The 15,490-nt window shown below is 42.7% G+C and overlaps 1 protein-coding gene across 4 annotated transcripts in view; it reads left to right on the forward strand.

The window, feature by feature from the left end:
• ARHGEF6 (Rac/Cdc42 guanine nucleotide exchange factor 6) overlaps nucleotides 1-15,490 on the forward strand; it is a 100,596-nt gene that overhangs the window by 41,132 nt on the left and 43,974 nt on the right. For all 4 annotated transcript variants that reach the window (XM_044235842.1, XM_044235843.1, XM_044235845.1 and 1 more), the window contains one exon: nucleotides 5,370-5,440. In XM_044235842.1, coding sequence (XP_044091777.1) covers nucleotides 5,370-5,440 — 71 coding nt within the window. The remainder of the gene's footprint in view (nucleotides 1-5,369; nucleotides 5,441-15,490) is intronic.

Here is a 15,490-nt window from a genome sequence, read left to right on the forward strand (position 1 = left end):
CACCAAGGATGATGGAACCTGGACGGTGGTGACCTTATGAAGCTGTCCTTCCCAGTCCTGCTTGTGTACCTCTCAATTTCTTGTTACATGAGAAAAATAAACCCTAATGTGAACAAAAGTATTTTTTTTAAAGATTTTATTTATTCATTTGACAGAGAGAGATCACAAGTAGGCAGAGAGGCAGGCAGAGAGAGAGAGAGAGACGAGGAAGCAGGGTCCCTGCTGAGCAGAGAGCCTGATGCGGGACTCGATCCCAGGACCCTGAGATCATGACCTGAGCCGGAGGCAGCGGCCTAACCCACTGAGCCACCCAGGAGCCCCAGAACAAAAGTATTTTTTCCAAAAGATTTTGTTTCATGAAAAATACATGTATGAATAAATTAGTCATGATATAAGCTACAGAAGCTTCCTTAAGGGCCTTTTTTCCTCTGTGTGGGTCAAATACATTATAATTAAGAAAATTAGCCACTGATACAATTTTCAGTCCTTTACTTAAAAATCAGCGGTGACCTATAAAGTAACATGTTATTTATACCTTAGAGAAATTTCTGCCAATGCTTCAGGAACATGGTGACTTTTCTCTCTTTTTCATTTTTGTTTTTATTACTTAGGGAAGAGCTCAGGGTTCTGTTAACTCGGCGTTAAAATTTTCCTGGCAGAGTTTCCATGCCAAGGAAGTTTTGAAGCAAGTATGATCAGAACAGATATTTTAGGCAAATTCTGTCTTCTGCCACTGGTTCAGCAAAAGGGTCATTAAATCCTTCTTCTAAAACTTCTATTAGCAGGTAAATATAGATATCAAATGCGGAGATTAGGTAGCGTTCTAATTAAATTTGTATTAAGGCAGATTAAGAAATGGCTCTTCCTACTGATTATAAACCAAAACTAGGATTGAGCTTTATATTTAGATTTCCTGTTGTAGTCCCCTGGGTATGTCCCATGGATGTTTTGTATCCAGAGAAACTAATTGTCACTAGATGTCTTTTTGTCCAGTGTCCACCACAGACAGTAGGATTGGGCGCCCCAGCAAGGGAGGGGAAGGAACCCGAGGTTAGTTGGAAAGGGATCTTTACATCAGAATTAGGAGGGTTTCTTAAGGCTCTGTCTGTGTGATTTGCTGCTGTTCGGGTTCTCATATGCCCGATAACCCATTTGAATTCTTCTCTATGCTGAGTGATGTCAGTGATGGGATTGGATTGAGAAGGACCACCTTGCCTCGTTCCTGACCTTAGTGGTGCATGTTGGGCTTTCTGTCTTGCGCCGTTCCTCTTAAACGCTAGCTGTGGGTTTGGGGTAGATGTTCTTTATTGACTTGAAGGCGTGCCACTTCATTCCTGTTTTGGGGGACTTGGGTGGGAGGTGGGAGTTTTGTTCCCCTTGAATGAGTGTTGAGTTTTGTCAAGTGCTTTTTCCACATTGATTGATATTATTACCATGGGATGTTTCTTTTTAGAGTATTGATATTGTGGGTCACGTTGATTGATTTTTAATATATAGCCAACCTTGCATCCCTGGGATGAGTTCCGTGGTCTACAGTGCTTTAAAAATATTGCTGAATTTTATTTGCTAACATTTTGCTAAGTGTTTCTACATCTATATTCATGAGGGCCATTGGTCTGCAGTTTTCTATTTTTAGACTCTCTGTCTGGCTTCAGGATCAGTGTGAGAGTGACTTCATAAAATGAGTTGGAAGGTTATCCCTCCTCTCATTTTCTCTAAGACATCGTGAAGAATTGGTATTGCCTCTTCCTGAAACATTTGGTAGCATTCTCCAGTGAAACCATGCAGGGCTGGAGAGTTCTTTTTCATGAGTTTTAAATTTAGAAATTCAATTTCCCTAATAGTTAAAAGGCTCCTCAAATGGTCCATTTCCTGTTGGGTAAGTCATGATAGTTCTTGTTTTCTGAAAAGTTGGTCCATTTCACATCTAATTATCGAATGTCTATGTGTAGAGTTGCTCAGAGTATGGCTTTATCATCTTTTTGATATCTCCGGGGGCTGTAGTAATCCTGTTTGACTCCTGATGTTGGTAATTCGTGTCTTCTCTCTCTTTTTTTCCCCCTCTGCCAGTCTTGCTAGAGGTCAGACAATTTACTGATCTGACCAAAGCACCAGCTCTGTCTTTGCATCACGTTCGGCCACCCAGGAATCTCCAGACCGGCCACTTCGTTCCTTTCGATTCATGTCTCTCCATTCTACTTGACATAGTTAACATTTTGTTTCAACTGCCATCACCCATTCCCATGGCCCTTCCTTCCCTCTTCTGTTTCTTGGCAGGCTCTCCATTACTGTTTACCTTCCTTTTCAGCCTGGCTTTTGGAAGGTGACCACATCTTGCTGGTATCTCCAGAAGGTCTCATTTTTATCAAGACTGGCTTACATCATCGCACAAAGTTTCTGTGCGTTCTAAGTAGAACGATTATCGCTGTACTAGAGAAAACTTGCTTGATAAAAACCCCAAAAGAACCCGGTAGCGGTCACTTTCGAGTATGTCTAAGAGTACAGCACCATGGTGGACTGGAAGTGCAGTGTCTGGTTCAAGTCCTGGCTCAGCCCCTGACAGTGTCAGGTAGAGGCAAGGTGCCTCCGCGTTGCTCTGCTTTGCCCAGTTAGGCCCTGTGAAGCCAAGATCTGAGATCTGAGATCTTGAAATAGCGTAAAGCTCCCAGAAATTGGCTATGCCCCACTTGTCATCACTTGGAAGTGACAGAATTGGCCCAGATTGCTGCCTTTTGGTCTTATTTTCACTCTACCCAGCATGGCCCAGCTGGACGATTCACTGTCACAGGAACAGTCCTTCCTTGAGCATTGCTGTTTCTACAGCTGTACTTCTGGAATCTTCCCTGCCTGGAGAACTCTTCTACTATTTTCTCTCCCGGTTTGAATTCTCACCACCCTCCAGGACTAGATCAAGTGCCCCCATAAGGCGCCTGGGTGGCTCAGTCAGTTAAGCATCTGCCTTTGGCTCAGGTCATGATCCCAGGGTCCTGGAATCAATCCCTGCATCAGGCTCCCTACTCAGCGGGGAGTCTGCTTCTTACTTTCCCTTTCTCCCTCCCCCCACATGTGTTCCTTCTCTCACTTGCTCTGTCTCTCTCAGATAAATAAATAAAATCTTAAAAAAAAGTGCCCCCTGTCTAGCAAAGTCTTCCCTGACCATCCCAGCTCAAACTGATGGTTGCTCTGAAGTCCCATAGGAATCACTGCCAGTGCCTTCAACCGAAGCCTTCAGTAGCTTTCTGTCTGGACATCATATAGGTCAGGAGTGCAGGCTGTTCTTCAAGCACATACCTGGGCTTCAGTCTTGGCTCTGCCATTCCAAGATATGTGCCCTTAGGCAACTGACTTGATCTCCCTGACCTCAGTGACCTCTTCTGCAAAATGAGATCCTCTCTGCCTGATAGGGCTATTGTGAGAATCAAATAGAATGTCTTAAAAGCTACTAAGTACCAAATAAATATAAAGGATTTTTTAAAAAAGATTTTATTTATTTATTTGGCACAGAGAGACACAGAGAGAGAGGGAACACAAGCAGGGAGAGTGGGAGAGGGAGAAGCAGGCTTCCTGCTGAGCAGGGAGCCCGATGTGGGCCTTGATCCCAGGACCCTGGGACCATGACCTGAGCTGAAGGCAGACACTTAACGACTGAGCCACCCAGGCGCCCAAGGATATTTTTTTAAAAATGAGTATTCAGTTAATTAACATAGAACATATCATTTGGTTTCAAGAGGTAGAGGTCATCTTATATAATACCCAGTGTTCATTATATCACATAAAAGATATTTTTAATATAATAATAATTAAAAGCCAAGGATAGATGAAAAAATATTCATGAAATAACATTGTGCTAGGTGAATTACAGAGGAGCACTTGACTGGCTCATTTGGTAGAACGTGCAACTCTTAATCTTGGGATTTTGACTTCAAGACCCACCTTGGGAACAGAGATCGCATAAAAAAAATTAAAAAAAAAAAGGTTGTTAGGAGAATTACAAAACTGTAAGTAAAATAAGAAAGATCCCTGGGTGTGTGTCTGTGTGTGTATGTGTTCACAAATACATAGATAAAAAGAGTAGGAGGCATATTTTATAATGTTACTCTAATGATGGTTAGCTCTGAGTGATGGGCTAATCATTGGTTTTTATTTTCTTTTCTAAAATTTGCATTTTTTTAGGGCGGGACTATAATAGATTTGAAACTAGAAAGTATTTTTCAAAAAGAAAAATCAAGCATGATGATATCTTATCGTTTGGTTATTTATATATACTCTGCCATGCTTCAGAAAGAGTTTAAAGTGTCATATAATACAGGAAGATAGAAATGGAACATACAACAAAGTGAGCAAAGGAGAAAATGAGGATAGGATCGGAAAGATCACCATCTTGTATTTATCTTAAGTGTTTTTTTTAATGGAAGAATGTATTAGGATGTCTCTTAGTCATGAGTTTGAAAGGTAAGAGTAACTTTGTAAAAGAAAGCATTCTATCGCTGAGTGTCATGATATTAAAATGATAAATCAAAGAATCAAGAATTTCCTGCTAGTTTTCAGTGTGTTAGAGATTTTGATTATTTTATTTTTGGTACAGTAGAGAGCCCCAACAAAGGATGGTTGCTATTCTCTATATTATATTATACTTGTATAATAACTTACAAGTTTGTAGGGGCGCCTGGGTGGCTCAGTGGGTTAAAGCCTCTGTCTTCGGTTCGGGTCATGGTCTCGGGGTTCTGGGATCGAGCCCCACATGGGGCTCTCTGCTTATCAGGGAGCCTGCTTCCCCCTCTCCCTCGGCCTGCCTCTCTGCCTCCTTGTGATCTCTCTCTCTCAAATAAATAAAAATCTTTAAAAAAAACCTTACAAGTTGTAAATATGTAGATTTGGTTAGCATTGGCTTTGCTTATCTGTTTTGAGTAAGTTGAGTGGAGAGAGAGACTGCAGTAAATAAACATGGCCAAGTGTAGAGAAATTCTTGCCCTGGCCCTGCCACTCATTAGCTAGGCTTTTTTTTTTAATATAAATTCCATTAGCTATCATTAGTATTTGATATAATTGATGATTCATCAGTTGCATCTATCACTCAGTGTTCATGACACCACGTGCCCTCCCCAGTGTCCATCACCCATTACCCGCCTCCCCTCCAGCAACCCTCAGTTTGTTTCCTGGAGTCGACTCAGGGATTGAGGGGGCCTGGACAAGGTCTAACTTGGACCATCTAGAGTTTAGTAAAGTTAGAGTTTTACTTGTCGAGGAACGTACATTTCCACTCATCCTTCCATTCGACACTATTTATAGTAGGTTAGTTGACCGACATTATAAAAGTGTTCCTCTTAGCCTTCTATATTATTAACATCATTTAAATGTCTTTTTTGCAGAGAGACCTCTGTCCCCCAAGGCTGTCAAAGGATTTGAAACTACTCCGCTTACCAAGAACTATTATACTGTGGTGAGTGTTCAGATCATAACCAAAGAGTTTCTTGTCTGTCTCTATGGAATCTTTTCACTGGCTGAGCCACTGAGGTGTTGAGGTGACATGGGAGACTGGGAAAGCTATTGCAAGGGTCTGATGTCTGCTTGTAGGCCTCAGACAGATGGCTAGAAGTTTTGCCTTCACTGTACTGTAAGATTCAAAGATGGAGAGCAAGGTCCATTAAACAGTGCCAACAGAGAACTTGGTTCACATGGAGGCGTTACGGCGAAATCTGGAAGGTAGATGTAGCCTTACCAGATACTTAGAAGGTGAATTCCCAAGTTCCTCTAAGCAGTAAGTTTTAAGTGATTACATACTGTGGTTTTATTTTAGAATCAATCAATGTGTTATGATGTCCTCGGAAATATTATCAGCCTTGTGTTCGAGGACAGCCTGAAGGGAAGTCGGCCCTTTGGCACAGAGGGAGGAATGGAATGGCTCTGGCTTGAACACAGATATGTCAAAATCTATTAGCTATAAATAGGGCCTGTGCAGGATTCAAAATAAGTTCCCATTTGAAAAAAAAAATCATGTTATTCTCCTTAATCTTCTCTCTGCTTTCCTTCATGTCTCCTTTCCAGACTTGGCCCAATCACTAATGAAAAGGTCGAGCCATCCTAACCTCTAAGTTTTCCTGTCTGGTAGCTTTGTCGTCGTCTGCCAGCTCAACTGAAATAGTGTCACTTTTCACCCAATGTTGGATGTGCGTTGGGACGACATCCTCCTTTCCTTTTGCTCATGGATAGTTTTTAAACATCTCTATACATTGCTTTTCAAAAGACAGAATAGCACTCTTTAGTGAGTTTGCTCCACAATGATGACATGAGCAGTAGTTGGTGTGAAAACCCAGGAAGGAGCTTGCTTCATAGGTGACATGGACAATAATCGTAGGGGACAGTTTTATCACTATTTTTCTTCTTACATTTCTGAGGTTAAAATATGTTACCCAAAAAAAAAAAATGTTACCCAGCAGAGCCGGGCTCCCTTCTCCCTTCCTCTGTGACCATTTCTTTTAGCTTCCAGGTGACCTCAGTGATTTATTTTTTTTAAAGAATTTATTTATTTATTTGAGAGAGAGAAAAAGAGAGAGAGTGTGTGTGAGCCAGAGGGGAGGGGCAGAGGGTATGGGACAGGGAGAGAATCAGAAGCAGACCCCCCATTGAGCAGAGAGCCCAGTGGCGGGCTCCATCCCATGACCCTGCAGTCATGGCCTGAGCTGAAATCAACAGTCAGAAGCTTGACCACCGGAGCCACCCAGGCGCCCTGCCAGCCCCACCCCCCACCGCCCCAGTGATTTAATTTTTAAAGAAAGGATGCTGTCAAATATGGTGGATGAGGGGCGCCTGGGTGGCTCAGTGGGTTAAGCCGCTGCCTTCGGCTCAGGTCATGATCTCAGGGTCCTGGGATCGAGTCCCGCATCGGGCTCTCTGCTCAGCGGGGAGCCTGCTTCCTCCTCTCTCTCTCTGCCTGTCTCTCTGCCTACTTGTGATCTCTGTCTGTCAAATAAATAAATAAAATCTTTAAAAAAAATATGGTGGATGAAAATATTACCATAGCTGCTTCTCCCTGCTTTGGAGCTGTCTCTGCCTCTGCTGATTCTACCAATTTAGTATTTCAAGTTTTTTATTTAAATTCCAGTTAGTGAACATACAGTGTATTATTAGTTTCAGGTGTACAATTTAGTGAAATCATACAGTATCTGCCTTTCTCTGTGTCACCTAACATAATACTGTCTAGCACCATCCATGTTGTGAATGACAAGATTCATTCTTTTTTGTGGCTGATTAATACTCCTCTTGTATGTGTGCATGCACCTACGCCTGTGTGCCTCTCAAAAAGTTAAAAATAGAACTACCTTATGACCCAACAGCCACGCTACTAGGTATTTACCCAAAGAATATGGGAACACGAATTCAGCTTAACTGACTGAGCCACCCAGGTGCCCCTTACCTCTCTGATTCGTATGGACCTTCTGCAAATCTTACGTACAAATTCTGGATGTCCTGCAATCTGTATCTCCCACCTCCTGTTGGAGTTCATGTGCATCACTTCTAGGTCCTTGCTGCTATAGAAACAATTCTGAAGTGAGCATCGTAGACATAGGACTTTGGCAAACTATATCAAGATGTGTAGAGTGGATTCCTAGAAGTTAAATTGTCCAAAGGCCTGAGGACCAGGAGAGCCAATAATGGTGTAAGTTCTAGTCCAAGGGTAGGAGAAGACTGATGTTTCAGCTCAAGAAGTCAGGAGAGAGAACGATTCTCTCCTTCTCTACCTTTCGGTTCTATTCCTGCTCTCAGCAGATTGGATGATGCCCAGCTGCACTGTTTACTCCCTCTCCCAGTTTGAAGGCTCATCTTTTCTGCTTATAGGCCTCAGACAGATGGCTAGAAGTTTTGCCTTCACTGTACTGTAAGATTCAAAGGTAGTGCGAAGATGGAGAGCAAGGTCCATTAAACAGTGCCAACAGAGAAATCAGTTCACATGGAGGCGTTACGGGGAAATCCGGAAGGTAGATGTAGCCTTACCAGATACTTAGAAGGTGAATTTCCAAGTTCCTCTAAGCACTCACAGACACACCCAGAAATAATGTTTAAGTTGGGTACCTTGTGATCCAGTGAAGTGACATGTAAAATTAACCATCACGGGGTACCTGGGTAGCTCCTGTGGTTAAGCATCTGCCTTTGGCTCAGGTTGTGACCTGTGACCTCTGGGTCCTGGGATCAAGCCCCATGTTGGATTCCTGGTGCAGCGAGGAGTCTGCTTCTCCCTCTGCCTGTCCCCACTGCTCGTGAACTCTCTTTGTCTCTCTCGCTCTCAAATGAATAAATTAAAAAAATCTCAAAAAAATAAAATTAAATTAACCATACATCCTATAAACTTGGGCAGGATAGATACTTCTTTTTTTTTTTTAAAGATTTTATTTATTTATTTGACAGAGAGAGATCACAGTAGACAGAGAGGCAGGCAGAGAGAGAGAGAGAGAGGGAAGCAGGCTCCCTGCTGAGCAGGGAGCCCGATGTGAGACTCGATCCCAGGACCCTGAGATCATGACCTGAGCTGAAGGCAGCGGCTTAACCCACTGAGCCACCCAGGCGCCCCAGGATAGAGACTTCCTGAATTGATAAGTCTGTGGATGTTATCTCCCCCTTTTCAAGTTTCCACGGGATCATCTGCTGATTTCTGCCCCATTCAGTCCTTGATGCAGTCTGGTGGCACATCAGTGTGTCCAACTGTGGCTGGGCCACTCCTGGCCTGCTGTTCTGAATGGGTATTGAACTCCTGCTGCCCCTGACCTTGGTTCCTTTCATGTGCTCAAGATACACTGCCATTTGTTGAACTTCTTTCACCATTGCAAAACAGTGTATCATTTTTCTATTCATTGTGTTTCTGATAATCTTACCGTGCTCCTTGGCTTTTGTTGCCCGTCATAACTTAAGGTTATATGCCAGGAAGTATTTAAAAATAAAGCAACGAGAGGGGCGCCTGGGTGGCTCAGTGGGTTAAAGCCTCTGCCTTCAGCTCAGGTCATGATCCAGGGTCCTGGGATCGAGCCCCGCATCGGGCTCTCTGCTCGATGCTTAACAACTGAGCCACCCAGGCGCCCTTAGAGAAAAGGAAATGTTATTAAGAAAACCATAATAAGGAAGAAAAAATACCTTTACAGTACTGTACTGTATTCATTGAAAAGAATTCGTATCTAAGTGGACCTGCGCGCTTCCAACCTCTGTGGCTCGAGGGTCAGCTGTTCATCGTCCGTCTGCAGGCTGGAGGTAGAGGCGGTCACAGGATTTGCTGAGTCTGCTGAGAGGGAGCTTGTGCTGCTTGGTTCCGGGAAGCCCAGGGCCTGGAGGTGTGAAACCAGCCACGGCACTCAGTGTGGCATGTGAGGTGGCGCCTTCTTCCTTCCCATAGGGCTTTGTCAACATGACCTCATTTTCACAGGCATCGTAATAATCTGGGAATTCATGTAATATGATGCCTTGGCTTCGATTTAAGGTTTCCCGAGGCCACTAGAGTCCCCCTTGATCGTGGGACACGTCTCTGTTTTAGGCCTTTCTTTGTGGATTTTTGCCTCTTAAAAGAAGTCATTCACACTCGATGACTCTTTCCTTTTGGAAGAAGGAGTTATAAAATGAACTCACTCTCAAGCCTTTCCGGGAAGCGTGGGAAATATATTTTACTGGAAAATCAATAGCCCGGGATAGAGCTACAAAAGGCCTCCACCTCTCACCATCTGTCTTACTCCGAATTTGGTCAGAGGCTCATGGAGCAAAAGGATACTCAGTTGTCCTCGGGAAGACAGAGTCAGGGAGGCAAAGGCAGTGTCTGGGTGCAGCCTATTTTAGTAAGTTCGAATGGATTTCATCTCAATCAAACCGTACTGCTCGGAAGCTGGTCGGCTTGCCAAACCCCTTGCCTTCTGACTCACCACTGAGGCCTTCTGTTTGGGAACACACAGCCTCCTCTGTCTGCTTCCCTTTTTATCCTTCTACAGGAGATGCCCTGTGGCCTGCAAAATAAAGAACCAGTGTCAGAAGTTCATCAGTTGGTCTTTTGAGATTGAGGAGAGCAGTAAAGGCCTAAATGAATTTGGGAAAGAATCCCAAGCATCCACCCAGATGAGCATTTCTACTAATCAAATCATAGCAAGGGCAGTGCTGTTTAGTATGTTATCATTCAATTTTTTTTCCCATTACTTAACGAAGGATTCATTGACCACCTTTGTCAGTTTAGTTCTAAAGATTTTATTTATTTATTTGACAGACAGAGATCACAAGTAGGCAGAGAGGCAGGCAGAGAGAGGAGGAAGCAGAGAGCCAGATGTGGGTCTCGATCCCAGGACCCTGGGATCATGACCTGAGCTGAAGGCAGAGGCTTAACCCACTGAGCCACCCAAGTGGCCCAAGTCAGTTTAATTCTGTAGGTCAGCATTCAGCCATATTCAAAACTCACTGCAGTGTGAGTTAACCAGTTTCACTCTGTGAACTCACTCACAGGCAGCAGGAGGTGTCTGCGTGCTTAGCTCACCTTTGCCTACATGGGTCCCGGGCTAGTGGGTCCAACAAGAACGGGACTCCTGCAAAGCGTTCTGCCTCACCTAGCAAATCAACCCGCTGCAGCAAGACAGTCCATACCCTTCTCGCAAAATCTTACCGAGTTCTTTTTCTTTTCTTTGCAGAATCTTAGCGATTACTTTTTTTTTTAAAGATTTTATTTATTTATTTGCCAGAGACAGAGGGAGAGAGAGCGAGCGAGCACAGGCAGACAAAGAGGCAGGCAGAGGCAGAGGGAGAAGCAGGCTCCCTGCCGAGCAAGGAGCCCGATGTGGGACTCGATCCCAGGACCCTGGGATCATGACCTGAGCCGAAAGCAGCTGCTTAACCAACTGAGCCACCCAGGCGTCCCGCGATTACTTTTTTTTAAGATTTTTATTTTATTTATTTGACAGAGAGAGATCACAAGTAGGCAGAGAGGCAGGCAGAGAGAGAGAGGAGGAAGCAGGCTCCCCACTGAGCAGAGAGCCCGATGTGGGGCTCGATCCCAGGACCCTAAGATCATGACCTGAGCCGAAGGCAGAGGCTTAACCCACTGAGCCACGCAGGCGCCCTTTAGCGATTACTTTTAAAGGAGCCCCGGATCACAGCATTAAAGGAAATGGACATGAGAACGCTGTTTCAGTGGTGAGAGGGAGGTCGGATTAATGCAGTGTTGTTTGTTTTAAAAATCACATTGTATGATGTAAATAATGTCTGACTTTCCTAATTTAAAAACTCCCTTGAGGCAGTGAATGACTGGATCTAGTTTGATTTTTTTTTAATTTCGTTTTCCTTGTTTCCAGCAGACATTATAATTTGGGTAGGGTGACAGTTAGAGGCAACAGTGCTCAGAAGGAGGGTGAGTTTGTGGGATGGCTGGTTTCCAGACATAGTCTTTTCAGAAAAATGTGAACAAAGGGAGATCATTAGATGACTTCATTCCTTCCTGAACACAAGCAGGAAGGCAGGCCACCATCCTTTTCCCCCTTCTCAATACAGATCCTATAGGCAAATAATGCTGTTAATAAAGCAGTCTGCATATGTTTTACCACCTCCTTAATAGAAGGCGATATTGCTGCATTCTGGTGCGGTTCTCCCAATTTCTTAGAATACGGAACAAATATCAGTGCTGAGCATGAATGTACACCTACATGAGCTGAAGCATGGCAGTGAGCCGCGGCCCAGCTGGGCAGGGAGCCCTGTGATGGACAGATTCAAGGTTGGAAGGCTGCTCTCCTGGATGAGGACTTGGAGGCCAAGACAAAAACCTGAGGAGGGGCGCCTGGTTGGCTCAGTGGGTTAAAGCCTCTGCCTTCGGCTCAGGTCATGAACCCAGGGTCCTGGGATCGAGACCCGCATCAGGCTCTCTGCTCAGTTGGGAGCCTGCTTCCCTTCCTGTCTCTCTGCCTACTTGTGATCTCTGTCAAATAAGTAAATAAAATCTTTAAGAAAAAAACCTGAGGAGTTTCTATTAATGGATGAGAAATGTGTGCTTTGACTTTTTTAAAAATAGTTTTATTGACATATAATTCATATACCACATAACTCACCATTTTAAACTGTACAATTCACTGATTTTTTGTAAGTTAACAGAATTATGTGACAAACACCACAGTCTGGTTTTACAATGTATTTTTAAAAGATTTTATTTATTTATTTGGCAGACAGAGGTCACAAGTAGGCAGGGAGGCAGGCAGAGAGAGGAGGAAGCAGGCACCCTTCCGAGCAGAGAGCCCAATGCGGGGCTCGATCCTAGGACCCTGAGACCATGACCTGAGCCGAAGGCAGAGGCTTTAACCCACTGAGCCACACAGGCACCCCCCACCCTTTTTAAAAAGATTTTATTTATCTATTTGACAGATGGAGATCACAAGTAGGCATTTAAAATATTCATCACCTGATCACCTCAGTAAGAAACCCTGTACCCAGAGCAGCAATGTTCACAATAGCCAACCTATGGAAAGAGCCCAGATGTCCATCAATAGATGGATGGACAAAGAAAGGGGGATATTATATGTACTATATATACATAATATCATATATATTATGTGTAATATATATATTCCCATATATAGAATATATAGCATACCTCCAATGGAATACTACTCAGCCATCAAAAAGAATGAAATCTTGCCATTTGCAGTGGCCGATGGAACTAGAGTGTATTACGCTAAGCAAAATAAGTCAGCAAGAGAAAGACAAATACCATATGATTTCACTCATATGTGGAACTTAAGAAACAAAACAGGTGAACATAGGGTAAGGGAAGGAAAAATAAAATAAGACAAAATTAGAGAGGGAGACAAACCATAAGAGACTCTTAACTCTAGGAAAAAAATAGGGTTGCTGGAAGGGAGATGGGTTGGGGGATGGGGTAAGTGGACGATGGGTGTTAAGGAGGCCACTTGATGGAATGAGCACTGGGTGTTATAGGCAACTGATGAATCACTAAACTCTGTCTCTAAAGCTAATAGTACAATATATGTTAACTAAATTGAATTTAAATAAAATTTAAAAAAAAGAAACCCTGTACCCATTAGCAATCACTTCCTCCAGGCCTTGATAGCCACTAATCTACTTTCCGTTTCTATGGATTTTGCCAATTGTGGACATGTCATGTAAACTGAATCATACATAATTTTTCCTCTGTGTCTGGTTTCTTTCAGTTAGCATGTTATTTTCATCGTTTGTTCATGTTATAGAATGTACCAGTACTTTCCTTTTTATGGCTAAGATTCTATTGTATAGATGTACTAAGTTATGTCTATCCATTCATCAGTTGGTGGACCTTTGGACTGTATCCACTTTTTGCTGGTTATTAATAATGCTCTGTGAAGGTTCATGTGCAGGTTTTTGTGTGGACATATGTTTTCATTTCTCTAGGAATTGAACTGCTGTGTCACATGGTGAAACTCTATGGCTGTTCAAATTCTTAGCCAACTTTCAAGTAATTATTTTTACTGTTGAGTTTTTAGAGTTCTTTATATATTCTGGATACTAGGCCCTTGCCGGATATATGACTTGTAAGTATTTCTCCCAATCCGTGGCTTGTCTTTTCACTTCCTTGATAATCTCCTTTGACACACAAAGTTTTAAAGTTTTATAAATTCTAGCTTACTTATTTTTTTCTCTTGTTGCTTGTGCTTGGTTTTTCTTTTGTTGCTTGGTGTCAAATCCATCGTCGTGAAGATTTCCTCTTTGATTCTCTTCTAAGGGTTCGGTTATTTTAACTCTTGAGTCCATGTTGAATTAATTTTTGTGTATGTTATAGAGTTGGAGTACAAATTCTTTTGCATGTAGACACCCAGTCGTCCTCGTGCCATTTGTTGAGAAGATAGTTCTTTCCCTATTGAAATGTCTTGGTACACTTGTCAAAAATCAGTTGACCGTGGGTTCATTTCTAGACTCTCAATTCTACTCTACTGATCCGTCTATCCTATACCTGTACTAAACTGTCTGGTTACTGTAGCTTTGTGATACATTTTGGAATTGGGAGGTGTACCCTCTACTCTGTTCTTTTCCAGGATTTTAAGAGTTTGTGAAGGACTGATATAAATTCTTTCAACTTGTAGAATCAACCAGTAAGGTCTTCTCATCCTGGGCTTTTAACTTAGGGGAATTGTTTTGAATGCTTATTCAATGTCTTGTTATATTGTTGAGACTTTCTGTTTCTTTTGTGAGTCAGTTTTGGTAGCTTTGTATCTTTCTAGAATTTTCTTTTTACTTTGAGAAGTTGACCTAGAGTTTGCAATGTATATTTAGAACTAGTGCAAAAGGAGTACTCTGCTGCTTTACAGGTAGCATGAGTACCTTATAATAACAGAGTACTCGTAATTCCTCCCTCCCATCCCTCATATCCTTGCTGTCATTCATTTCATTTATACATAAGCATTATATATATGCCTATCTATAAGCATATCTATCTATCTATCTATCTATATGCTTTTTAAGATTTTATTTATTTGAGAGAGAGAACGAGAGAAACAGAGCATGAGGTGGGGAAGGTCAGAGGGAGAAGCAGAGTCTACGCCCAGCAGGGAGCCCGATGCTGGGCTTGATCCTGGGACTCTAGGATCATGACCTGAGCGAAAGCAGTCTCCCAACCAACTGAGCCACCCAGGCGTCCCTATATGTGCTTTTTTATAAGCATATATATATACATACTTATCTTAATTTTATATATATATATATATATAATATATATATATATATATATAATTGAATACATTGTGGTTTTTTTAAAAAGATTTTATTTATTTATTTGACAGAGATCACAAGCAGGCAGAGAGGCAGGCAGAGAGAGAGGGGGGGGGAAGCAGGCTCTCTGCCAAGCAGAGAGCCTGATGTGAGACTCGATCTCAGGACCCTGGGATCATGACCTGAGCAGAAGGCAGAGGCTTTAACCCACTGAGCCACCCAGGCACCCCAACCTTCTTCGCCTTCTGATATTCTCTTTAAACATGTGTTATCCCATAGTTCGTAGGTATTCTGTAAACTCTTTTCTTTATGCTTGCTTTTCAGTTTCAAAATCTATCGATATACCCACAAGTTCATTTGTGTTACAGTGTTTTGGATTACTACCATTTCACTTTCATTCTAAGTATTTCTGTCTTTCTGCTTACAATACCCATCCATTCTTGTATGTTGTCTACTTTCATCAGAGCTCTTAGCATATCACTCACAGTCCTATTAAAATCCTGGTCTGATAATTCCAGTATTCGTGCCATACTTGACTGTGGTTCCAGTGTTTTTTCTGTCTCTTCAGACTGTGTTTTTTGCCTTTTAGTATGCCAACTTTTTGTTAGAGGCCATACATGACATACTAAGTAAAAGGAGCCGCAGCAAGGAGACCTTTAGTAATATGGTGGTGAGGTGTGGGGGCAGGGGAGGAGGGATTCTGAAGCCCAACGATTTGGTCTCCGTCTTTTGGTGAGTTTATGTCTCTCGGTTGTGAACTTCACCATTGCTTCTCAGGTCATTTTCCTCC

This window comes from Neovison vison, chromosome X, assembly GCF_020171115.1.
Source record: "Neovison vison isolate M4711 chromosome X, ASM_NN_V1, whole genome shotgun sequence".
Lineage (NCBI taxonomy): Eukaryota > Metazoa > Chordata > Mammalia > Carnivora > Mustelidae > Neogale > Neogale vison.